The sequence below is a fragment of the Hemiscyllium ocellatum genome, chromosome 3 (genome assembly GCF_020745735.1).
Source record: "Hemiscyllium ocellatum isolate sHemOce1 chromosome 3, sHemOce1.pat.X.cur, whole genome shotgun sequence".
NCBI lineage: Eukaryota > Metazoa > Chordata > Chondrichthyes > Orectolobiformes > Hemiscylliidae > Hemiscyllium > Hemiscyllium ocellatum.
Genome location: NC_083403.1, coordinates 16762868 through 16790062, shown reverse-complemented (window position 1 = coordinate 16790062; position 27195 = coordinate 16762868). Strand labels below are relative to the sequence as shown.

Sequence of the window (27195 nt, the reverse complement as noted above, 5' to 3'; positions counted from 1 at the left end):
ACGCAGTGAGAGCAGGACAAAGTAATATACTGGAGCAATCCTCTCAACCTGCTTGTGGATCGCTGCAAAATTTCCTCAGGCCCATAACATCGAGGCATGATGTCCTACGTTCCTTCAATTCTTCCTCATAACCAAGATCTTTAATACTAGGGATGGATGACCTGAGAGAAAGTTTACAGCTCAGAAAGAGGCCATTAGCCCATTCTGTCTGTGCTGGCCCTTGGGGAGAACAACTCAGCTAGTCCCACATTTTCACCTCTTTCCTGTAGCGCTTCCACTTTTGACAAAACTCTTTTGAAAGTTCAATTGAAACTGGCTCCCTGACACTTGCAGACAGAGCACTCCAGAATCTAACCACAGATACATGAAAAAAAGACTTGTCTTCACATTAAGACCATTAGAAATAGGAATGGGCTCCTCGATCCTGGTGTGCCATCCAACGGGATCATGGCTGATCTGACATTCCTCACATCTACATTCCTGCCCTTTCCCTATAACCCTCGATTTCCCCAACAGATCAAGAATCTATCTCAGCCTTAAATATACACAAGGGCTCTGCCCCCACAGCTCTCTGTGACAAGGAGTTACAAAGACTCACAACCCTCAAAGTAGTAGTTCCTCCTCATATCAGTCTTAAATTGGTGCCCCTTCATTCTGAGAGGATGCCCTCTGGTCCTGGACTCTCCCATGGAGGGAAACATCCCCTCAGCTTTTACCCGGTTAAGCCCCTTAAGAATTTCAATGAGAATAACTTCTCATTCTTCTAAACTCCAGTTAGTAGAGTCCCAATCTGTTTAACCTGGACTCATTAGGCAATCCATCCTTACCAGGGATCAAGCTTGTGAACCTTCCCTGAACTACCTCCAATGAAATAGTATCTTTCCTTAAATAAGGGAACCAAAACTAATCACAGTACTGCAAACATGGTCTCCCAAGGCTGCCACAAGGCTTCCCTACTCTTATACTCCAACCCCCTTGAAATAAGGGCCAATGTTCCATTAGCCTTCCTGATTACCTGCTGCACCTGTGGGCGGTACAGTAGCACAGTGGTTAGCACTGCTGCCTCACAGCGCCTGAGACCCAGGTTCAATTCCTGACTCAGGTGACTGACTGTGTGGAGTTTGCACGTTCTCCCCGTGTCTGCTGAGGTTTCCTCTGGGTGCTCTGGTTTCCTCCCACAGTCCAAAGATGTGCGGGCCAGGTGAATTGGCCATGCTAAATTGCCCGTAGTGTTAAGTAAGGAGTAAATGTAGGGGTTGGGGTAGGGGTAGGGGTATGGGTGGGTTGCGCTTCGGTGGGTCAGTGTGGACTTGTTGGGCTGAAGGGCCTGTTTCCACACTGTAAAATAATCTAATCTAATCCAAAGATGTGCAGGTTAGGTGAACTGGCCATGCTAAATTGCCTCTAGCGTTAGGTGAACGGATAAATGTAGGGGAATGAGTCTGGGTGGGTTGCGCTTTGGCGTGGGCCAAAAGGCCTGCTTCCACACAGTAATTTAATTTTAAAAAAATGAATTTCATGTTTTCCCACATCATACTCCATTTGCCAGTTGTTTGCCCATTTACTTAATCTATCAAACTCTCTCTGTAAAATGTTTGTATCTCGCCTGCGACCTGTCTTTCCACTTTTTTTGTCACCTATAAATTTGACTATGATCCATTTGCTTCCTTCCTCCAAGTCCTGAATCAATATTGTAAACAGTTGCAGCCGCAGCACTGATCCCGGTGGAACTCCACTGGTCACAGGTCACCAACCTGAAAAAAAGACTTGCTGTTTCCTGTCCATGAGCCAAAGCTCTTATCTTATGGATGAACCTTTTGTGAAGTACCATGGAATGGCACGGTGGCTCATGGTTAGTACTGCTGCCTTACAGCACCAGGGACCCAGGTTCAATTCCAGCCTTGGATGACTGTCTGTGTGGAGTTTGCACATTCTCTCTGGATGCTCTGGTTTCCTCCCACGGTCAAAGGTGTGCAGGTCAGGTGAATTGGCCATTCTAAATTGCCCATAGTGTTAGAGGGAAATGGGCCTGGGTAGGTTACTCCTTGAGAGGGTCAGTGTGCACTTGTTGGGCCAAAGGGCCTGCTTCCATACTGTAGGAAATCTAATCAAAAACCTTGTTGAATGCCTTCTGGCAGTCAAAGTACAACACATCTAACAGTTCCCCTCTATCCACTCCTATTGAGACTTCATTGACTCATCTGTCAGACACAAATTTCCTTTCACAAAGACATGCTGACTCTGTTTGATCAAATTGTGATTTTCCAAATGTTCTGCTAAGACGTCCTTAAAAATTGAATCCAATATTTTTTCAACAATAGATATTAAGTTAATTGGACTATAATTGCCCACTTTTTGCCTCCCTCCCTATTGAATAGGGAAGTCACATTGGCATCTTTCCAGTCCTCTGCTACCTTTGCAGAATCCAAGAATATTTGAAAAATTACAACCAAAGTATCCACTAGCTCTGTAGCTACCTTTTAGGATCTTATAATGCAAATAATGAGAGACAGGGGACACGTCTGCTTTTTGCTCTATTAGTTTGTCTAATGCTACTTCAGTCATGTTGGTACTCCTTCTCTAGTGATGTTTGATGATGTTTGCTATTAAAAAAAAGTGTTCTCAGTTACATGGCCTCTCTGCAGTGTGAACTTTCTTTCCAGATCCCTCAATTTCAAAAACTACATTCTCAAATCACCCCACTCTCAATGATTTCTGCCCACATCTATCTAAGCTCCTCTGCTCATGCATCTCCTGAAGCTTCTGCTCCAGTTCCCCCTTGATAGCTTTGCCCCTTTATATTGTTTCCCTCTGGCCCCTTCTTCCTTCCAAAAATCATCATCAGACCGCAGCACATTAATTTCATCAGGACTGCTCAGCACATTGCACCAGTCTGTCTAAATCCTCTTCAAACCTGTCATCACCTTCACAGAGGACAATACTTCCAAAATTTGCAGGTGACACAAAATTTGGAGTCATGCTATCTTATATACACCCAACTCAGGATGATTCACATAGATTGAAGAAACAAAACAGTGCTCCTAACCATCCCTGGAGATGCCCACCACACACCACCTCCTAAAAAACTGGAGTTCACGCGATAGTTCCCAGTCAGACAGCCAACATCGTATCCACGCTCCTGGTGTGGCTAACATTCCAAAGGCCTTCACATTAATATCAAGCTTGTAGTATAGCACTTTGTCAAATGCCTTCTGGATATCCGCTAACACATCAAACAAATGAACCTCATCAAATCTCTCTGGCACAGGACCCATACATTTCCATATGTTACAAGATGACCATCCCAGTTTCTCTAGAAAGCAGTTGTCTCTATTTTCAAAGCAGCAGAGTGTACCATCCTCCATGACCAGAAATAGCTTGGTTTTTAATCTAGTCCGATGTCTCAGAGCATTAGTTCATGTCTGATATAATGGCCTGGACAGTTATTGCCACCTGTTTTAATGTTTCTTGCCTTTTCAATGTTCTCTAAATTGCTCAGGTCACATTTGGAAATGCTCAACCAGTTTTTCTCATTATCTACTCCAGTACATTTCTCTCACCAACCTGTGTAAATCTCTGCACTTCCCAAAATGAGGTTCCCCTCACAACAAAGATCACATCTGTAGTGAGACAGACTCCGTGTGCATGTGCTTGGAGTTCAGAGGCCTATTCAATAAAGACATTCAAAATAGAAGCTCTTTTATCATGTTAACCAACTAATGGTCATACAGTTGACGGCATCTCCAAGTTTTGAGAGTCAAAACACAAACAGAAATTTAAAAAACTTTTAACAATGATGTAGGGCACTGGGAGAAGGGGCATGAAACTATACAAGTCGCTGTATCAGAGATCTAGCACGGACATCCTCAGCTAAACAACCTCCATTGGTTGTAAATCTTATGATCCTGTGGAGACCTTTCTCATCATTGCCATCGATACGGTTACATCTCTAGCCACTAGACTGAGCTTTTGAATTAAAACCCACTTGTCCAACTCACACCTGCCATCAGAGACAGGGACAGAAATCACAGATCCCAGATGCCAACCAGAGCATAGTGATCCTCTCAAGCCCTGAGCCCCCATTACTGGTCTGAGGTACACGTCCTTATTGGTCCAAACCATTAGGACAGTGGAGAAGTGTGAACATACATCATGAACCATGTTTAGGAATACTCTCACACCATTTTACACTGCAGCCTTTGGACATTCAACATTCCAGGGTTTAGATGTTTCAGGTGTGACAGAGAGGGATATAATAAGGGTGGGAAGTTGCATTACTGACGAAGGAGACGGTCACAGCTGCATATGGAGGGCTGACCCAACGAGGCAAAATGGGTAGAACTCCAAAATACGAAAGCTACAATCACTGTGTTATGTCATTGACCTCCTTGTAGGAACAGAAATGTGGGCAGATTGTCGAAAGATGGAAAACGGCAGCGTTGTTCTGGTGGGTGATTTTAACCTCCTCAGGACTGACTAGGACTCCCATATTGCCATAGGGCAGAGCTGGTTAGGCGCATCCCTGAGGGTTTCTTGAAACAATATGTAGATAACAAGGAAAGGGGCCATTGTGGACCCTGTAATACAGATTGAGCCCGGCCAAGTGATCGAAGTTTCAATGGGGGAGCTTTTGGGGAACATGATCATAATTCTTTAAGTTTTAAGACAGTTATGGGTGTCAGTCCTCGGGTGCTAAAGGGGGTGGGGAGGCTTATTATAACAGTTTTAGACAGGAACTGGATAAATTAGATTGTGGTGGCTACTTGAGGGTAAAACTACATATAAGGTATGTGGGATTCTTTTACAGGCAGTTGTTCAGAAATCATAACAAGCATGTTTGTGAGGATGAAAGCCAAGGATGGCAAGATTCAGGAATCCTTCGTAATATGAGATATTGAAAGTTTAATTAAAAAGAGAAATAAAGCAAATTTAAGCTTTTGGAAGCTGAAATCAGCCAAGGTCCTTGAGCAATACAAGGGAAACAGGAAAGAACTTAAATAAAGAATTCTGAGAGCTAAAGGAGCCATGAAATCTCCTTGTTGAGTTGGATGAAGAATAATCCCAAAGCATTTTATATGTATATTAGGAGCAAAAAGGGAATGGGTAAATCCACTCAAGGACAAATTATACATGGAGCCAGAGAAAGTGGTGAGGTCCTTAATGAGTGTTTCATATCAATATTCACGGGGAAGGACATGGACAGCAGTAAGAATAGAGAGGGGTATGCCAATATTCTCACAAAGGTTGATATTAAGGAGGTGGTGTTGGGCGTTTTGAAAAACATTAAGTAAATCCCCAGGGCCTGATGGGATCTATCCCAAGATACTGAGGGAGGCTGGGCAAGAGCCTGCTGGGCCTTGACAGAGATTTTTGTATCCTCTTTAGGCAAAAGCAAGATTCAAGACAAGAGAATAGCCAATGTTTAAGAAGGATAATCCAATAAACTATAGGTTTTACATCAGTGGTAGGGAAATTATCAAAGAATGTTCAAAAGGGACAGGATTTACTCATTTGGAGAAGAGGAGGCTTATTTGGGATAGTCAGCATGGCTTTATGCAGGAGAGGTCTTGTCTCACAAACCTCGTCGAACTGTTGAGTGACAAAGATGATGATTGATGAGGGTAGGGCAGTGGATGGTGTCTACATGAACTTTACTAAAGCATTTGACAAGATCCCTCGTGATAGGCTGATCTAGAGGACTATGTCATATGGGATCCATAGTGAGTTGTTAGGTTGGATACAAAATTGACTTGTTCGTACAAGACAGAGATAGTTGTGGAGGGGTGTTTTTCTGACTGGAGGTCTATAACCAGTGGCGTTCCCCAAGGGTCAGTGCTGGTATGTCTATTATTTGTAATATATAAATAATTTGGATGAAAATGTAGTGAGGAAAGTTGTCAAAGGATGCAGCAGGATATAGATCAGTTGAAAGTTGGGCAGAAACATGGCAGATGGAGTTTCATCTGGACAAGTGTGAGGTGATGCATTTTGGGAGGTCAAATGCAAGAGGAATTAAATACAGTAAATGGCAGGACTCTTAGGAGCATTGATATACAGAGGAATCTTGGAGTGCAAGTCCCTAGCTCCCTGAAAATGGTAACACAAGTTGATAAGATTGTCAAGAAGGCTTGCAGCATGTTTGCCTTCATCAGTCAGGGCATTGTGTACAAAAGTTAGTAAGTCACATTGAGACTGTATAAAGCTTTTGTTAGGTCACAGTTAAGTGTATTGTGTGCAATTCTGGTCGCCACAATATAGGAAGAATGTGGAGGCTTTGGAGAGGGTGGGAAAAATCAAAGAGGTTTGCTTGGATTGGAGTGTATGAGCTATGAGGAGAGGTTAGCTGTTTTCATTAAATGTTGGAGGCTGAGGGGCAAGCTGATAAAAGTATATAAAAATTATGAGAGGCATGGATAGGGTGAATAATCAGCCTCTTTTCCCCCCCCAAGATGTACACGTCAAATATTGGGGGGCACAGCTTTAAGGTGAGAAGGGGAAAGTTTAAAGATGATGTGAAGGTCAAGTTTATTGTTTTCTTAAAAACAAAAGGTGGTAGGTGTCTGGAATGGGCTGCCAGGGCTGGTGGTAAAGATCACGACTCCTTTCCTGTTAAGAACTGAAGACTCACTCCTTAAGGGTGAGTATTTCAGTTAGTTTAATTGCGAAGTGTTTAAAATGGTACTAGGACACCCTTGATACAGAGTGGTGAGCCTCCTACCAGGTTCCCAAACACTCCTCCCGCACTCCCCAGCACAGCTCAGATCTTCAGTGAGATGTTAAATGTTGGACTGCTATCTGAGTTGAGGGAAACTAAGTTAACATTTCACGTCCAATGTGACCCTTTTCTATTGGAAGACTCTTTGTTCAAATGTTGAGAACAGGAATATTTATATGTGCCTCATAGACTATGAGAAAGTGTTTGTCGGTTTCTTTCAGTAAGTTTACAGACGTGTTCCTGAAATGTGACACTGACAGGAAAAGGTGCAAGATTTACCCAGAGTCTCTATTAGGACCAAGTAGGGGCACCAGGCTAGAAAATGGACAAATCAAACATCTTTCAAGTGAAGAGAGAAGCACGACCAGGCTATGTACCATCATCAAACTCATTCAACCTGTAAATACAACAAATATCCAGAGAGATGGATGTATTTCCTGGGATATAAACTGGAGGAAAGAACACACCAAACTGGTGGGCACTGACAACACAGAACTACTTACACATTCAGAAGCGGTCCAACAGCATACGTAGATCAAGTAAAAACTCAAACTTTAGAACACAGATTCAGTGCAATCACAGAAACGATAAAAACAATGAAAATTAGAAGGTGAGCTTGAAAGTAACTACTGGGAAGATTGAATGGATGGTATCACACTGGAACAAGAATTGTCTATTCAGGACAAATGATAACAGAAGATGGCAGATGTGATGCACAAGTTAGAAGAATAGAGCTAGCCGGAGGTAAATTTGTGAAGGTGGGTAACGTGATAACAACAAGAAAAATCAAACTTGTACTAACGGACAAACTCACTGCAGTCTATCCGCTATCCTGTATGTCTCAGAAAGCTGGATAATGAGTGAGGATCTATGGAAGAAAATAGATATTAAGACGTCTACTCAACATTCCATACACAGACCATACGACAAATGAAAAGCTGCTTAAAATTTCAAGATAAAAAATGAATTCGATTAAATGATGTTCGGAAAGGACAAATGTCAGTATTTCAGCCTTGTAAACAGAGCTGAAAAGATACCAAGGTCCCTTCTGGAGGGCAAAGGGGAGGGTTCTCAGGAAGAGGGGTCAATCTGGATGTCATCAGATGGTGTTAATGACAGAGCGGCTACAGGTGAGCTACAGTGGATGTGAGAGGCTGGTGCAAGGCCAAAAGATTGTCACAACCATCAGGTCGATCAGTCAACCTGCATTTAAAAGATCACCATCGACATTGGACTAATTCAAATCATCATATCAAACTGACCGGAGTTCAGATAAAGGATCTACATCTTACGGGTCACAATCCGTCTTTTCTCATGGAAGAAGTAGACGAGGATATATTGCCCACATTTTCTGTTTCTTTTTTAGGTTTCCAGTATTTGCAGTTATTTTTACATCCTTTGATTGTTGGAGAACTTTTTCACTCAACAAGAAGTTCTCGATTTCAATAAAAAAGGCAATTGAAATAAAAAATGAAAAATGACCACTGCAGACAGACAGGAGTAATTACGCGGGAGATAAGATCTATTCTGTGGGAGTACAGTTCTATGTTAATTGCTACAGGAATCACATTTAATTTGTGATGCGGAACATGCCTTTCTTCAGTGCAACAAATAGGCACTTTATATTAAAGAGACATTGCAGAAGATGATAAGATATTGGTGCTATGTTCTCGTCTATTTGCACAGTGATCTATTCAGAGGGGTATGTGAGATGATTGGATGATGCACTCCTCAGAGGAGTGATTTGCATAGGTTTGATCATTAATGGGTTAGGAAAGTGCGGTTTCAGAACAGCACAGTGCTTTGCCATTCTCCCAAACAAAGTTAACTTGTAGTTAACCTCAACAATACAGTTCTCATTTCTCACAGACTGATGCAATCTGCGAAGAATGTACTGGAGCCAGTAGCAACTCTGTCCCTCCTGCAGTCACTGATCATACTGTAACAGGTTTACGCTGTTACTATTTGGAACATCCAAACGTCATTTCATAAATCTGTAGGAAAGATCTCAAAAATGAATCTTCACAAGGAATCATTTGTCCTCCATTCCTAATGGTAATGTCAAATCTGCCTCACTCATGTTAAACTTTAAGCAGCAGTAAGATGGCTTTAATTAGCAAGAGTTGTCAAGTTCTACAATACTGATATTGTCTCTTTTATGCTCAAGGACCATGTGACATTTATTTCCCACCACTCAAACCTCCATGCTCACTAAAATATTGCAATTCCATTTTGTACAGCTGAATCCCACAAGTTGTTCCTCAATCGGTGCCCTTCAGCTCTCTCCCAAAGTTTGAGAAGTTGTCACCCCTTGTTCCTTAGGCTAGCTCTTTGTGAGTAACATTGCAAACACATCACAATCACAATCAGTTCATGACTAAATGGTCAAGTAGGAAATCTGGCAGACAAAACAAAGGGACAAATGAGTTGAGGGTTGGTACAGGAGTACAGAAATGGTGGGTAAAAACAATGACTGCAGATGCTGGAAACCAGATTCTGGATCAGTGGTGCTGGAAGAGCACAGCACTTCAGGCAGCATCCAACGAGCAGCAAAATCAACATTTCGGGCGAAAGCCCTTCATTATTCCTGATGAAGGACTTTTGCCTAAAACGTCGATTTCAATGCTCATTGGATGCTGCCTGAACTGCTGTGCTCTTCCAGCACCACTGATTCAGTACAGAAATGGTGGTCCTATTTTGAACCGCATGGGGCAATTATTTCTCATCACCCCACCAGCAATTCCTCCAGGTGTGATTTTTGCCTACCATCCTGAGCCGGTGAAAGGGATACCCAACAGAAACAAGCAAGATCCATTCCATATGCTGAGGGCATCTGAACCTCCAAGTGAGGTTTGACCACAGCAGAGAAGCCACAGTGGCTTTGCCATCAGGTCAATATAGTAAATGGACAAAGAGGCCTATGAAAGGCCTGAAATTAGGCATGTCTTGTGAGAACAAGAGGTCTGGGAACTGCTCCCAGCTCCACAAGAGAAATTTGGGAGCCGTGTGCTCTGGGCTCCTCCTCTGTTCTCTCACTGCTTGTAAGGCCATCGCTTACCCCACCCTCATTTCTTCAGAGGCTTCTGCCCACCAGTGCACTCTGCCCACTGACCAGCTAAGTCCTCCTCATTGGTTTTGGTTGGAAGACTATCAGAGAACCTGGACCTTCGGGTTGTGTTTGAGATGATTTGTCACCGATTATGGACACAAGGCCAGCTGACCTCTGCCCTCAATTAAAAATGGAACTAACCAGACAAGTCAATAGCCACAGCAATGTTTCAAACAGGTAGATAACACAGGAGATTGAACAGTGAGGTAATGCAGAGTTAATGTAGATTTAACATGACTGTTTGAAATAACTGCACAGAGACCAGTATCCCATCACCAAGTCACCCTTTATTCACTTGCACACAGTACACGGGCTGTGGTCAGCCAGTTCCGAGTCAGTCCCTGAACTGAAGAGATTCTAAATTCCCTGGTTGTACTTTTTTTCCCTCTTTTACTTTACATACTGAAGAAACATCAAGTGCAGAAAACTTTATTCATATTCCACCAACAGTAAGAAAAAAAAAACACCCGAGTGGCCAGTGACAAGCAATGCACTTCTCTTTAGGGACAATGCCCATGTGATCGAAAAAGTGAATGGGGGAGTTAGGGATTAAATCAAAATAGACTCTGACGGGGAAACAGAAACTCCACACTTGTGCCCACCTCTCCCTGAAATCAGACAGAGAGAGAGTGTTAGTAGACACCGCGTGCTCCTTCTCCAGGGACACCTGGGCTCTAACATAACCACGAACGAGGGGCAGGCAATTGGCTCTAATGACAATCGCTGCCTAGACCTGTTTATGGCCAGTTTTGCCAGGCCCAGGAGCAGACCCACGAGGAGATCCTCTGACCTGCCCTCCCCCCTCCGCACCGGGTGACCAAAGATCAGGAGCATGGGGCTGAAGTGCAACCAAAAACATAAAAGAAGACGCAGACGCCCACATCCCACATAGACATGGTCCACAGACTCCACAGCACCATAGAACAAGCAGTTGGGCTGGGAGTCTGTGAATCACAGCAACCTGCCATTGTAGGAGACTGTTGCGTGCAGCACCCGCCACCCAAGATCCCCGACCGAGGTGGGGGGAGGATTCCTTCGTAGAGATCCCTCCACTGGAGAACTGCTGTTTATATTGGTTGGCCTAGGCTTCCAGATTGGCCTAGATTAACAATCCTAATCAAGGATCTCAGTCAATGAGATCCACCAGATTCCAATTACTACACAGTTATTGAAACATTCACCTCCAAAACATATGACGTAATTTATTCATCAGATTTGATATCATATGCCTTAGGATTAGTAATAGGATGTCTAACCACATATACACACACAAACACAGAACAAATCACTGCAACTTTAGAGGCAGTCTATACAATCAAAACCAGTGCACAGCTCAAGGACTCCCTTAACTAATCGTTATTAATGACCCTACATTTATTTTTGTTGATAACAGTTATCGACTCTGGACTCTATTTTCTTCTGATTACGTGCTGCCAGCTGCGATAACCTGTTTCCTCTTTCCACACACAGCAGCATGTAATCCTTTCACCCAACTGTCTTCTCTCTGACACAGTGCCTACATCAAACAACAATACACATGTTTAACTAAAATCACCCAACAGCACAAACACAGGGCAGGTACCAGAATAAGGACAGCTCATTTTCGTAGAAGAAACACACAAAGCCTGTACGAGGTCAGTAGAACAAGTTTGAGGTGGAGCAGAGGGACCTCTGGGTTCATGCGGATGATTCTCTGAAGGAGGCCAGGCAAGTTGAAACAGTTGTTAAGGTGGTTTATAGGAACCATTGTGTAATCAGTCACTAAGTCTATGTGATGAAAAAGAAGAAGGTGGATCTCCAGAAGATCCTAAATGTAACAAATCAACTTTTTTTAAAAAGAAGAAAGTTAATTTGGGATATGTGTTTGATAGCTGAGGCAGTATTCATTGCCCATCCCCAGTTTCCCTTGAGAACATGGTGACGACCTCCTCCTTGAACCTCTTCAGTCTTTGGGGTGTAGGTAGGCCCCACAATGCCATCAGGGAAAGACTTCAAGGATTCTGACCCAGTGACATTGAAGGAACAGTGATCTATTTCCAGGTCTGGGTAGTGACTTGCTTGGATAGGAGCATGCTATAGGAGGATAGTGGTGGTACTGGGTATCTGCTGCCCTTGTCCTTTTAGATGAAGGTGTTGTCGAAGGAGCCATGCTGAATTTCTGCATTGCACCTTGTAGATGCCACACACTACTGGCACTGACCATCAGTCATGGAGAGAGCTCATGCTGAAGGTGTGTCAATCAAGTGGGCTACTTTGTCTTTGATGGTGTCAAGCTTTTCCCATGTTGTTGGTGCTGCACTTAGCCAGGCAAATGGGGAGTACTCCACTGGACTCCTGACTTGGCCTGACAAGTTTAGTCAAAGGGAATCCACGTATTTGGGAGACATGACTTGGGTTGTGGTTCCAGAAGCTATTTGCTAATATACCACATTAAAGGTTTGTGTAGAAATTAAACGTTAACGGTGTTGGAGATAACAGATTACCATAGACAGAAGATTGGCTGACTAAAAGAGAGAGGTGTAGGCCTTTTTCAGGCTGGCAGAATATCACGTGAGCACAGGAGTCAGTGCTGAGGGTCTCAGCTCTTTACAAGGTGTATCAATGAAGGGACTGACGGTACAGGTAGCTAATTTGCTGATGACGCAAAAAAAGGTAGGAAAGCGAGTTGTGAAGAGGACATTGTCCTTCATTGCTAGAAGGATGGATTTTAAAAACAGGAAGGTTACACTGCAGCTGTACAGGGCGGTGAGGCCACACCTGGAACACTGCATGCAAATTTGGGCTCCTTACTTGAGAGAGGATGTACTGGTACTAGACAAGGTTCGCTAGGTTGATTCCGAAGTTGAGAGGGCTGGTTTCTGAGGAAAGACTGAAAAGACTGGCACTATTACTCATTGGAATTTAGAACAATGAGAGGAATCTTAAAGAAACATATAAAATTATGAAGGGAATAGATGATAGAAGCAGGGAGGCTGTTTCCAATGATGAGTGAAAACTAGAACTGGAACTAGGGGGCATAGCCTCAAAATAAGGGGGAACAGGTTTAGGATGGAGTTGAGGAGGAACTTCTTCACCAAAGGATTGTGCGTCTGTGGAATTACCTGCCCAGTGAATTAGTTGAGGCCACCTTATTGAATGTTTTTAAGGCAAAGATAGTTCCTTTACTGTTCAAATATCTAAGGGTTATGTTGAGTGGGTGGGTAAGTGGAGCTAGGCCATGAAAAGATCAGCCATGATCGTACTGAATGGCGGAGCAGGCTCGATGGCCTACTCCTGCTCCTAGTTCTTATGTCCCTATAAGGGAACCTACAAAGGGAAATAGAAAGGGAGTGGCAAAGATCTCCCAAATGGAGTACAAGATGGGAAAAATGTATAATTGTTCATTTTGACAGAAAGAATGAAAAAGCAGCTTATTATCTAAATGGTGTGAGGTTGCAAAGCTCTGAGATACCGGGAGATCCAGCTGTCCCAGTGCATGAATTTCAGAAGGTTAGTATGCAGGTAGAGCACGTAGAGTTTTTTTTCCTCCTAAAGGGTTCAGAATGCAAGACTAGGGGAGACTATCCTGCAGTTAGATAAGGCATTGATGGGATCACATTTGGAGTAGTGTGTACAGAACTGGCCAATGTACTTACAGAAGAATGTTAATGTGTCAGAAACAGCTCAGATAAGCTTTGCTAGACCAATATCTGGAATGAGTGTATTATCTCATGAGGAATGGTATCCTTTGAAATTTAGAAGCGATAAAGGTGATTCGATTGAAACGCATGATCCTGAGGGGTCAAGGCCTTGACATTGTGAAGATGTAGCGGTCATCCTTTAAAAATAAGGGGTCACGCATTTGAAGTCAGAGATGAAAATGTAAAATTTTCTCAAGGGTTTGGGCATCTTTGGAATTCCTTTCCTCAAAAGACAGTGATCACAGAATCTTTGAATATTTACAAGGTTGAGGTGAACAGATTATTGATTACCACGGGATGAGAGATTATTGATTACCACGGGGATGAGAGATTATTGAGGATATGTAGCGTTGAGGTTCGAATCAGATCAGCCATGATCTTACCGAGTGGCAGACCTGCTCAAAGAGATAAATGGCCCACTCTCATTTCTTGTTTTTATGTTCATAAACATAAAAAATGATTTTTGTTTTGTACTCTTGGAAGATACAATTAATTTCCATGATATTGAAATAGACTAAAAATTGCCAATAAAGTCATACCAGAGCCTCAACTTCATGCTGGGGTTCAGAGAGGTGTACGGGATGATGGAAAAGCCTACTGCTAGCCCCCATTGACAATATCAAGCCAGGGGATTTTAAACCCTAACCCTCCAGCCCAACCCAAGTCTCCTTACAAAATCCTTGGTGTCATCACTATCTGAATCCAATTGGGAAGACAGAGGACAACCCTGGAAATGACTCAGCTCAGCTCAGCCCAGCCCAGTCAGTCGGTCAGGTGATGGGTCTGCTACAAGGGAAACACATTCAGGGGAAGGTGGTGAATTCAAGAAAGCCAGTCATGTTAAAAATCCAGCCATCAATCCAGTCTTTGCATACTGACAAGGGTCTCACCTGCCTGTTCCCAGAGCCAAGTAGGCTTCCCAAAGTCCAGGATTTAACATTCCGGTGGCCAGGCTGCCCGGAAGGCGAAGAGTGAAGGTTGCAGGATTCAGCCTTCTTTTTAAGGTCCATCCACCCCCCCCCACCGGGGTTAAGGAAGGTTACAGATTGATTCCCAGCATCACCTATGGCCCTGACTGGCACAAGTACAGGTCAGTAGCAGTGGTCTGAGCAGTGATTAGATGACCAAGTCAAATGAAGAGCCTTGGAATAGATATTCCATTGCAGCATAGTTGCGTGTGAGGGAATCTGAAAAATATTCAGTCCACATCGCATCCAATGAACATGCTCGGTTATTCAATTAGATCTTAATCAACATAGTCCAGTCCAGCCAACATCCTTGTTAGTCTCCTCCATATCCTCTCAACTGCAGTCACACCTTACTTCTCACATGATCATCAAGACTGCATGCAGCACTCAAGGCAGAATCAAAATAGTAATTCATTTCATTCCAGCGCACTCTTCCAGCTCTTATGTTTTGGTTAACAAATGAATGTATTCAGTAAGTCTTCTTGACCTGATTTACCTAACCAACCACCTATGGGGATCAGTGAGCAAGCACTCTCAGATTCCTCAATTCCTATGTACTTCTCAGCATCGTAACATGGATTGGATCATTGAGTATTACCCCATAGTCATTCAACCCACTGAGTCTACAGCAGTTGTTTTGAAGATCAATTCAGTTAGTTCTGCTCCTCAACTCCCCAGTCATAACTCTCAAAGACATATTTCATTGAGAAAGATGCTGTGAAAAGAATGCACACTCCATGTGTAACTGAGGGGATGCATGAAGGATAAGCCTGCAGGAAGTTAAAATCAATTTAAATTTGGGTATACCTTAAGGAGCAAAAATGTACAGGATTTGGCATTCTAACTGAGAATTCAACATTTAAAGATAATGCTCCTTTCCAGTCCCCAAACTCAAATTGCAACAGAGTAAATTAGCAAACAACAAAACATTGCTTTGTAGAATTAACCTTTGCCGGATATCATCCTAATTCCCCAGAGTTGGATCCTTCTGGATGACTTGGATATCAGCAAGTAATGGAAAATAATTCCCCCATTTCATTTGTCTAGGAGTTCAAACTGTATTGCATCTAATCTGTCCGTTGCTGATCCCAAAGCAATTGGCTACTTTATAAATTATAATTAGAATCTGAATTTTATTAAAAGGGATTTTTTTTTTAAAAAAAAGGTTTATACTTAAATTTCTTGAACCAAATGCAAGAGAAAAGGTGATGAAATGCTCAGAAATGCCACACATCAAAACTGGTTCAGTAACAAACAAAATCAGAACAAGTCCGGGACTCGTTCATTTAACAACACTTACAGTTGTTTTCAAATCCCTCCAGAACTCCATCATTCCCCTTCTCTGATCGCCTCTGGCACAACAACCCTTGAAACGCTAAGGCTGTACCTTCTGCTGCTTAGGCCCCAAGCTCTGGAATTCTCTCACTAAGAAGTATCTGCCTCTTTACGTCAACTTCCCCTAACTTTGTGGTCACTTGTCCTGATAGCTTAATGTCAAAATGTTTTAATAATTCTAAAGGTAAGAATCAGCATAAGCTGTATGCTGAGTTAGGGGCTTTCCAGAATATAATGTCGCTGTTGCTGCTAGCACAGTTAATAAAGCCCAAAGTTTGTAATGTGGTCATTTTTCAATTTATTCCTCATCATTTGAATAGCCAGCAGCACAGGCCTGTTATTTCATCTGTGATATGTCAATTAGCTGTTTTCCAAATACCAAAGTTCTGATGATATAAAGTAATCAAAGCTTTGTGTGTTAAACTGAACAGTTGTTGAACAACATGCCATACCTGCAATTGGTGGGCCAGCTGTCATTGGAATGGACATCAACCCAAGAAGGAATCCAATCGCCTGCGATACATTCTCTGAGCCCACAAGTTCAAAGGCAACTGGGGCCATGATTGAGATGAAGCATCCATCAAATAAACCCATGAAAAGGCAGACTGCAATGAGACCACCAAAGCCTTGACACAGTGGAATCATCATGGACATCAGCCCAATAACAAAGAACGATACCACCTGAAATAACAAAGGAAAGTTTTGTCACTTGCTTCTATTTATATGAGAAAAAGTAGAAAAAACGTTTAGCAAATTTGTTCTTGAGCTTTCAGAATATGTATTAATACAATCCAATTCATTTTTATTTGTTCGTTGCATATGGCTGTCACTGGCTGGGCCAGTATTCATTGCCTGCCCGTTAAGTTGCTGGTGAGCTGTCAGGTATGTAAACTGTATGGCTCATGAATAGGTGCATCATATCAAATGTCACATCCCTTCGGCACAACAGGCAGAGTATTGACAATAGTCAACAGGCCCTCGCAAAGGTAAGAATATACAGTCTAACATAGTTGTTTTAATTGGACAATAATTGCTATGTAATCCCATCTAATTGTAATTGATACCAAATGCACCTTCTGTAACCAGCATGAGGTTACCACAAGATCAGCCACAGTATGGACACATCAGTTCCCTTGAACTCTGTCCCACAATTAGAAGAGGAGAACTTCGATAGGAAGTGATTATCTTAGATATGGCAGGTACCAAGTCTTGTATAATTGGGCATAATAAGTTCTCATACCCAGCCTCTAGGTAACAATTTCCAGTACTTGCCATTCCAAAACTCCATGCTTCCTCACTGACCGAAAGACAACGTAGCACAGGGCAGAAACAGAGCACAGTTTAGATGCTCACGATGTGTTACATGTCCCAGGTCATTACTGGATAATTAACTTGTGACTCTGCAGCAGCTTATATCAAGTTCCTGCATTGGCTGCGACAAAGAGGACTATATTGTTACCGCTCCCCCAACCCCTCTGGTGACTCCGTGACAGGCTTGTACAGAATTGGTCCCTCACTCTTTGGAAGCAGCTACTTGACCCAGGACACCAGTCCACCTTACCTGAAGGAAAACTTTATTTGAGCCAGGTAAGTAGTCTGCAACCCTGCCAAAAACTAATCGCCCAATCCCTGATGAGATTCCAATACACATCAACAGAACTTCTTCATTTTGCAATTGAAAAGTTTCTTCCACATACTTCATCTGTTGATAAAACACAGAAATAAAAATTAAAGCATGTTATTTTGGCCTTTTCATACTATTCCTGCGTATTAGTGTATAAATGTTTCCTCTGCTTCCTTTCATGTATAAGAGGTCAGAGAGAGAGAGTCATACAACAGAGAACCTGGCCCACCAAGTCTCTGCCAAACAATAAACACCAAACAACATTAATCCCATTTGCCTGCACTTGTCTGTAGCCTACGATCCCCTGACACTGAGTGCTTATTCAGCTGCTTTTTAAATGTTACAAAATTAGCTGCCTGCACCACTCTCTTAGTCAGCATGTTCCCTGTAGTTGCCACCCTTTTGGTGAAAAATTTATTTCACTTTAAACTAAGGCTCTCTCTTGTCTTAAACAAGTCTGCTATGAGGAAAGAGCACGGTAGTTCAGTGGTTAGCACTGCCTCACAGCACCAAGGACCTGGGTTCGATTCCACCCATCTGTGTGGAGTTTGCACATTCTCTGCATGGGTTTCCTCCAGGTGCTCCGGTTTCCTCCCGCAGTCCAAAGATGTGCAGTTTACGTGGATTAGCCATACTAAATTGTCCATAATGTCAATGGGATGGGTGGGTTAACCATGGAAAATGCAAGTCTACAGGGAAAAGGGTAGGTCTGGGTGGGACCCTTTTTGAAGTGTCAGTGTGGACTTGATGGGACGAATAGCCTGATTCCATACTGTAAGGATTCTATGGACTTCTACACCAAGGTTCCTTTGTTCCTCAGCAAACCCTAGGGAGTTACCAATCATTGTAGTGCCGAAGCTAATCTGTCTATTTGTTGTCTTACCAAACCATAGGGGCTGCTATCTCAGGGGAGAGAAACAACTGGTGCTGATTTAACCTGAGGGCCACCAGACCTCTGCCATGGGATGAGGTTGAAAAGGAGAGTCCTGAAATAGTAACCTCAAACTTGTGATGGGAATTGAACCCACGCTGCTCTGTAAACCAACGATCCAGCCAACTGAGCTTAACCAGTTCCCTCTGTCTACTTAAATGTATTTACGTCAAATGCTTCTAGGTTTGCAAGATAAAATCTCGATAGTATTAATATCAAAGAATAACGGCTGGGCTAACAAAAAAAACCTTGTATTTCTGTGGCATTTTACATGACTGGCAGCCAATGACTTCCCTTGGAGTGCCTTTCACGGTTGGTTAGTGAATGAAACAACTACATTGCCATATGTCACCTTGCTGGAGGCAAATCAGCTAAGTGTCAGCTAATTTGTTTTGTAACAGGTTGGTAGTAAGCATTACTCTGATCCATGAGGATCTTTCACACACACCTAATCAGACAGCTGCAGTTCGGCTTAATAGCTCGAGAATGGAACCATCATATTTTACTTGAAGTGACAGCCATGTGAGCAGGAGCTGAGATGTTCAGAAAACAACCTACACCTCAGTCTGCATACGTCTAAAAATCACTCTGACTCAAATTCAACAGCACATTGCTAGTCCACAGCAAAATCTCTCCCCCAAAAGGAACCCATTTTTGACATTCGAATAAATAGATTGAGTTTTTCTTTTTAACAAAAAAGGGATTGAGGGATGTGGGCATTGTAAGTTATGCCAGCATTTACTGTCCACCTCCAGTTGTCCATGAGAAGATGGTGGTGAGCTACCCTCCTGGCACGCTGCAATCTATTTGGTATCAAAACATCCACGGTGATATCAGGGAGGGAATTCCAAGATTTTGGCCCAGTTTCATTGAAGGGCCAGCAATATATCTCCAGGTCAGGATGCTACGTGGGAACTTGCAGGGTGGTGCTGTTCCCAGGTCTCTGCTACCCTTGTCCTCCATGGTGATAGTGGTTCGAAGGAGCCTTGTTGAATATCTGCAGTGCATCTTGCAGGGGATATACACAGCTGGTACTGGGTGATTAGGAGAGTGAAGGTTTGTGGATATGGTGCCAAACAAGCAGCTTGTTTCTTGAGCGCTGTTGGAGTTGCACACATCAAAGCAAGTGCTGGAATATTCTATCATATTCCCAACTTGTGCCTTGTAGATGGTGGACAGGGAGTTACAGGATTACTAGCTTCTTATCTACACTTGCAGTCACTGTATTTAAATGACAGTGCAGCTCAGTCACAGGATATTGACAGAAGGGGATTTAGCGATGGTAAAGCCATTATATGTCAAGGAGTGATGGTTGGATTCTTTTGTTGGAGATGGTCATTATCACGCACTTGTGTGACACAAATGGTAACTGCACACGTCAGCCCAAGCTTGAATATTATCCAAGTCTGGTTACATTTGGATACGGACTGTTTCAGTGTCTGAGGGGTCATGAATGGTGCTGGACATTGTGCAACGATTGCAAGTATGGGCCTTCTAATGAAGGGAAGGTCATTGATGAAGCAGCTGAAGACATTTGGGCCAAGGACACTATTCTGAGGAACTAAGATAGGCACTGAGTCGGATATGGAAAGATCCTTTGAGGCCTTGTAGTCAGATGTGGAAAGAGCTGAGATGACGGACTTCCAATAACTAGAGTTATTTTCTGTTGTGCCAGGTATAAAGAATAAAGAATAGTCCAGCACAGGAACAGGCCTACCAAGTTTTCAAAGATACATGATGCCTTTCTAAACTAAAATCTTTTTGCCTCTACACTGTCTATACACTCTACTCCCTGCTTATTCATAGGCTTCCAATTCCCCCGATTGCCATTCACTCCAGTTTTGCGAGAGCTCGGTCATGTCATAGAATCATAGAGATGTACAGCATGGAAACAGACCCTTTGGTCCAACCCGTCCATGCCAACCAGATATCCCAACCCAATCTAGTCCCACTGAAGATTGTAGAGAGTGCTTCAGTCTCATCTTTTGTACAGATGTGCCCCACCATACTGGGGATGCAGATATTTGTGAAGCCTCCTCATCCAGGGAGTTGTTTAATTGTTTACCAGCATCCCTAGGAAAAGGGAGGACTGAAGATGCTGGACATGAGACTCGAAAAGTGTGGCAATGGAAAAGCACAGTAGGTCAGGCAGCATCTGAGGAGCAGGAGAGTCGACATTTTGGGCATAAGCATTTTGGGCATAAGCATTCCTGATGAAGGGCTCAAGTCTGAAACGTCAATTCTCCTGCTCCTCGGATGCTGCCTGACCTGTTGTGCTTTTCCAGCACCACACTTTTTGACTACCATCATCCCTGGTTGGGAAAGGACTCTCCCGAGATAGGAATAATCAGTTGCTTCTTTGTGGGGCTGATGGAGCTTTCTGCTCGTCTTGGCCACAAGAAACTTTAAATTAGAAAATAAGTTCACAGATTGAGAGTTTCTTCTGGTCAGTTCCTCCTACCATCTTGTTAAAAATGGCTGTCACGTCTCAATGACAGAGCTCACCCGACACAAGAAAGCAGTCACGACGAAAGCATTATATGATTTCAAAGACAGTAGAGCACGTGGGGCTAAAGGGATCAAAGGATATGGAGGAAAAGCGGGAATAGGCTATTAAGTTGGATGATCATCCAAGGTCATAATGACTGTAGGAAAGGTTCAAAAAGGGCCAAATGTCCTATGTCTGTTCCTATAAATATTTCTGCATTTTACGTTTCTGGTGAGTATGCCTCTTGCTCAGTTCAGAGAGGGGAACTAAGAAAATAATCTTTTGAAAAGTTGTTGGGACACTAAGTATTTTAACCATCCATTGCCTAGGAAGCAGGGTTAAAACACTGGGTTTGAAGTGCTTACGTCCTAGAGCGCTGCTTGAACCCACATTGGGGAAATCACTGATAAAGTGCATTTATTGTCCCATCCTAACTGAATGTACAGCTGGTGGAAGTCCCACAAACAGCACTTGGAGGAAATTTCAAGTTATTGTTGCGAAGTCATGATGACATGCAGTCTGGGAGGTGAAGAGAGTCTTTCCCACAATGCTGATGCTCAAGTCTAACCTGGTGGCAGAGGGTGGAGGGGAGTGAGGGAGATGTTACTTCACTTCAGCCTGCAGACTAGGTCCAAGTGACTAACATTTCTATGCATGAGCGAAGGAGGGTGGTGACAACAGTGTATATCTAAGTAGTTAGTACCTGGAAACTCATGTTTACACAGATCCCTTATCATCCCACGGCAAATTAATAATTTAAATATACAAGAGAGAATTGATCACCAACAGCAAGGAGATAGAAAAAGTGAGATGCTGGCAAGTAAATTTTGGGTGAAGTAGGGTCAAGTTGGCAAAATATTCTTGGGCCTATGTTGTGTGGGCTACAGTAAAACGTAAAACAAATCAATCACAGGGCATATAATTAATGCGTTTATGGCAGCTCTTCTGATAGGTTTCTGTTTAATATCTGCCTAATTACTGTGCACAAAGGACAAAGTTCTAACAACCTATTGCCAAGGAGTGGCCACTGTTGGCACTTTGGAAATTGAACCTTCCACCTTTATTTTGGATATTGTTAAAAGTAAAAGCTAGTCTGAGATACTGTTGGACTAAAAAGATGCCATCAACGGCAGCTACTTTAGGGTTGCCAACTCAGGGCAAGTGTATTCTTGAAGATTTTATCATGTGACCACCTGCCCCCAACCAGCCTCCCCCATTCCTGCCAATGGATAATCAACACAGCGATTTCACTGAATCACTTTCCCTAAAGGATCAGAAAGTGAAATCTTCATTTGACTGTTTTCTTGACTATTAGTGGAAAGAGTAGCTGCTTAACTACCAACGTTTTCATAATTAATAAGACTGCTTGCAGAAAATTTAAAAAGCTTGAAAATTAAAGTAGTCCCAGAAGTTCTGTTTTTTAAACCAAATTGCTTTTGGCAGAGTCCTGAAGATTTGGGCGAGGTGGCTGTGACCAAGGTTTTAAGTTTCATCCATTTTATTCGATAGGACAGGAGAAATTGGAGAAGCCTGATCAGATGTTAGTTGATCTTTAATTAATATACTCACACAGATGGTCTGACTTAATTTATGACTATTAGAAGTGGAGAACATTGAACAAAAAAAAGTACAGAAGACAGATGCTAATGCATTTATCACCCAGCATTGCAGACAATCATTTCCAAGCAGCAGACGACAGATAAACAACCACGTGAGTACATTCGGGATGGGGTCAAGCTTGAGCAAGAGTGAAATGCAACATGAACATTGATACGGGCACGATGACTCAGGCAGACAGTACAAGCCATACAGTTCTTATCCCAGAGCTAAGCTTGCAGTTTTCAAGGAGGGTTGTAATTAGAAATGCTGACAATTTATTTTAGCAACTTTAGGTTTAGTGACCAAGCTCCTGACCACCATCATCAGGAACTGTGCATGTGACCAGCAATACCAGGAAAAGTAGATAAAGGGCAAATAGATATTCAGCTGTGCCCATGAAGCCTACTTTTTAAAAAAAATTGTAAAACTTATATTTAATTCACAAATTATCTACAAGAAATTACCATATCGCTATTTTCATTTGAACAGTGCACTCTTGAGGGTCTCCAAATTGGAATATTTACTAAATATCACCAGAAACTGTATACATGACAGTACACTGTCTATGCCATGGGGAGTTCTATAAGTTTTCTTATCCTCACTACATTCCGGCAAAAAGGCATTGCCAAATCTACATTCTTTTTTGTGGATTACCAGAATAGCCACATACTATATAAACAACATTACATTGCACGTGCTTGCCCTTCCTCTATTTCACAATTAGATTGGAAGTTTGTTGTACTTTTAATCTTGTTGGCTCCTCAAGTCGAAAATCCATGAATTCTGGGATATTCGGTCACTTATAGCACCAGTTTATCCCATTAATCCTTCCCTCACAAAAGGTTCAGGCAGACAATAGCTTAGATTTTACTCCATTGACATGTTGGATTTTTTTTTGCAACAAAGTTGTTAAATCAAACTGTTGCACAGTTACAGAAATGCAACAAGTTTTTCAGAAAGACCACACAATATAACAACATATTGGTGCTGTTTACTGAGGTAATGCCCAACAATTTGTATTCAGCAAGTCAACATATTTTCAGAAATCACACACTCTAATCATACGTCCTTGTCATTCTAACTGTTGGTCATTAATCGTTAGTAAAAAACTATCAATTCCTACCACTTTACAAAATTTAATCCTGAGATTAGTCTTAGTTATGTAGCCCCACTTATGTTTCAAAAATTTGGAATAAATTTCATTTCAATGAAGACTCTAAATCTGTGTCTTCTATTGCCTAAAAATACAAAGGAATTTGATCTTATGTCAAATATTGGGCATTAGGGCAACATATATGGGGCACATATAGGGGAACACCTAGGGGAAGGGGGAAGTTCTAACTCATACAACATCCTGACTTGGAACTGTATCATCAGTCCTTCATTGTCAATGGGTCAAGATTCTGGAACTCACTCCATAACAGCACTGTAGGTGTGTCCAAACCACAAGCAGAGCAACGGTTCAGCAAGACCACTCACCGTTACAACCGTCTAAAGACCAAGGAGAGATGGGCAAATAACAGTGGCCTTGCCAGCAGTGCTCACATCCCATGATCAATCAAAAAACAAATTATAAACTATACCTTGGCATCAAATAATGTCCCAAAGAATACAAACCTTAAACCTGCCATTTTACAATTGACACTGCAAAGATAGGCTGATTGTTGGTCTATTTCTTGCTTTAACTGGATTGGATTGTAAAGAACAGTATTTCAGCTTTGCCAATACTTTTGGACAAGAAAATGAAAAATACCTAATTGATCCTTTAAACACAATCAATCTCTCACAAAACCATTCATGAAAAGTATTGCTTTCCATCCTCAAAGGAGTTGTTTCTTGAACGGGAGTGGCAAACTGAATGTTTCCTGTATCAAATGCTGAGTACTATGTCAGGAAACAAACTGAAGCATTATTCCTATGATGGAAAGGAAGTACATAGATTCACTTAAAGCAGGAGTCACTAATGATCAATGAACACTTTTATTTTGTATTAATCTGCACTGGTTCCAGCTCATGGTCTGTAAAGCCCTGCAATGAGACCGACCCAGCAGCCGACAGAACACAGACAAGTAAAGAAAATATAAAGCAATAATCAATTTTACCAAATTGATAAATGAGCAGAAATTTCCAAGTTTGGTCCTTGCAATCCAGATTAACTCTCTGCTGACTCAAAAGATTGCCCACTAGATCTGAATTGCAAATCTTTACAGAAACCAAAAGGTGTCACTGGAAAGCCAATAAAAATCATTGTCTTTGCTGGCATCATCTCAGTCACATGCACTCACTTTGGGTAGAAAAAAAATCAATCATCAACATTTCTTCACTCAATTACCTAATAGTATTCAGGTGTATGATTTAACTTTCATTCTCTTTCACCGAAATTTGGAATTCAGGAATGCATCAATCAGATGCTGCATCATTTGCTGCAGCTTCCAATATGTGGCTAGAAGTGGAGTTGGAACTTTCAACCCATCAAAATGGTCACCAAGAATATACATTGCTGCGGTGAGAGGTGTCAAATCTGTTGTTATCGAAGTTTGGAGACTGAATTCAGCTTCACCCAAACCGACAGTATCATACCGATTTGGGTAAGGGCAAGACAGAAGATCTTGTGGAGTGCAGACCTATTCACACTGGTCTCTTGAATGTAATAACATGCAACTTGTACCAATCAGCTATTATTCAATTAACCACATCTCGAGACTTTGGTGGTAATGTAGTATCCCTGCTTCTGGGCCAGAAGTCCCGGGTTCCAGCCCCAGCTTCTCCAGTGGTATCTTGGAAATATCTGACCAGGTTGATTCACAAGTATCTATACCATAAGACCCTCCCCTTGCTTTGTGCTCACAAGGTAGAATGTATGCTGCTTTAGCCTTTGAGAAGCATTGACATGTTGCAGCTTCTGCTATTTGCAGCTATTATTCTAATTGTGGCCAGCTCATTCAATGCAAGGCTCCCCTCACCATGCAAGGTTGTTGGTTTTTTCAGCTTGCAGAAGATTTGACTTTTCACCCACCTCACTATTAAATCATAAAACTAAGGAGATAAAGCACAAAGAACAAAAAAAACTTCCTTTTCTTCTTAATCAAATATGTTGAAAGCACACCTGCAAACAGTGCGTGACGATAAGTATTGATCAACAGCAACCATTACTGAATTTATCTTACTTAACTAGAACTGCAATTAAGTTACATCTGGATACTCAATTAGGTTCACGTGGCTGGCATATTGCTCAATGTAGAAACTTTACAAACATGGAACAAAATGATTTACACAGCACACTTAAAAAAATATGTTTAGCAAGCTTTAATGCAGATCCTTAGGATTTCAAAGCACGCAGACCAACCCAGGTAATAACAGTGGGTTTCCTTTTCTAAAAGGACATGAATGAATGTTCAGATTCTTTTTTATTCAAACACAACAATACAACAACCTTTACTGTCACCAGATTATTTGTCATTTTGTGAATTTTTCTAAACAAGGTTCCAGTTCCCAAACTGCTCAGGGGCTTGGAACTCTTGTTTCAGATGAATTGCCCAATGATACAGCACCATACTACCTTTTCCTTGTGCTAATTGTAATCAACGAATGATCATAAGTCATATCCTCACCGCACATCCAAGTAAAGGATAGATGAAAGTAGGCTGCGTTTTTAATTTTCATCCAGTCATATGTATTGTTTTCCTGGCACAGGAATCCAAGGTATAATGACAAAAATCAAACCTCCAGTGAAGTAGCAGCATTTGCCATGACCCAGTGACACACCGATGAGAGTCCTCAAGTCAGACTCCGTGGCAATGACAACTAGCAGTAAATAGGGCACTATTTGGAGGCTATAGCTGAACAGGAGATTTTACCGGGTAACAATAATGATGCAGTTAGCTGGAGTTCACCTTCCATCAGTTGATCAGGCACCCTAACCAAACAGCACTGCAGTAATCTGCAGAGTGGTGCCAAAAGGGCGATAACCATGATCCCACCAAACAATCCACATCATTGGTCAGTGGGTTTTCATACCAACAGTTGAAGTTAAGATGTAACATGAAGCATTCTTTTCCTGATGATTTCAATGCAAATGAACAAGTAGGGAAATCTTGCTAAAACTATACAAGGCACCAGTCAGACCACATCTAGAATAACACTAACCATTTTGGGCCCCTTACCTAAAGATAAATATACTGACTTTGGAAGCAGTCCAGAGAAGTTCACTAGATTTATCTTGAGTAGAGAGCGATCTTCTTATGAGGAGAGCTTGAGAAGGTTAAGCTTGTATTAATTAGCGTTAAGAAGAATGAAAGGCGACCTTATTGAAACTTAAGACTCTTAAGGATCTTGACAGAGTCGATACAGAGAGGTTGTTTCCCTTTGTGGGAGAGTCTGACTGGTGGTCATTACCTCAAAATAAGAAGTCACCCATTTAAGACAGAGATGAGGAGGAATCTATTCTCCCTGTGGAATTCTTTACCACAGAGGGCTGCTGAGCTGGTTAAATAAGCATACTCAAGGTGGAGATAGACAGAAATTTAATCAGTAAGGGAATCAAGGCCTACAAGGAAAAAGGCAAGAAAGTGGAGTTAAGGGTTATCAAATCAACCATGGATCTCATTGAACGGAGAAACAACCTTAATAGTCTGTACAGAATGACAGCATCACTGGTTAGGCCAGCATTTATGGCCCATCGCTAATCTCCCAAAGAGTCAACCACATTGAGTGTGTGTCTGGAGTCACATGTAGGCCAGACCAGGT

The 27195-nt window shown here is 42.1% G+C and overlaps 1 protein-coding gene across 1 annotated transcript in view; it reads right to left on the bottom strand.

Annotated features, from left to right (window-relative positions):
• slc16a10 (solute carrier family 16 member 10) overlaps positions 1-27195 on the bottom strand; it is a 127995-nt gene that overhangs the window by 7527 nt on the left and 93273 nt on the right. The window contains exons 4-5 of the mRNA XM_060848711.1: positions 17369-17509; positions 16260-16488 (exon numbers count right to left, since the gene is read on the bottom strand). Coding sequence (XP_060704694.1) covers positions 16260-16488; positions 17369-17509 — 370 coding nt within the window. The remainder of the gene's footprint in view (positions 1-16259; positions 16489-17368; positions 17510-27195) is intronic.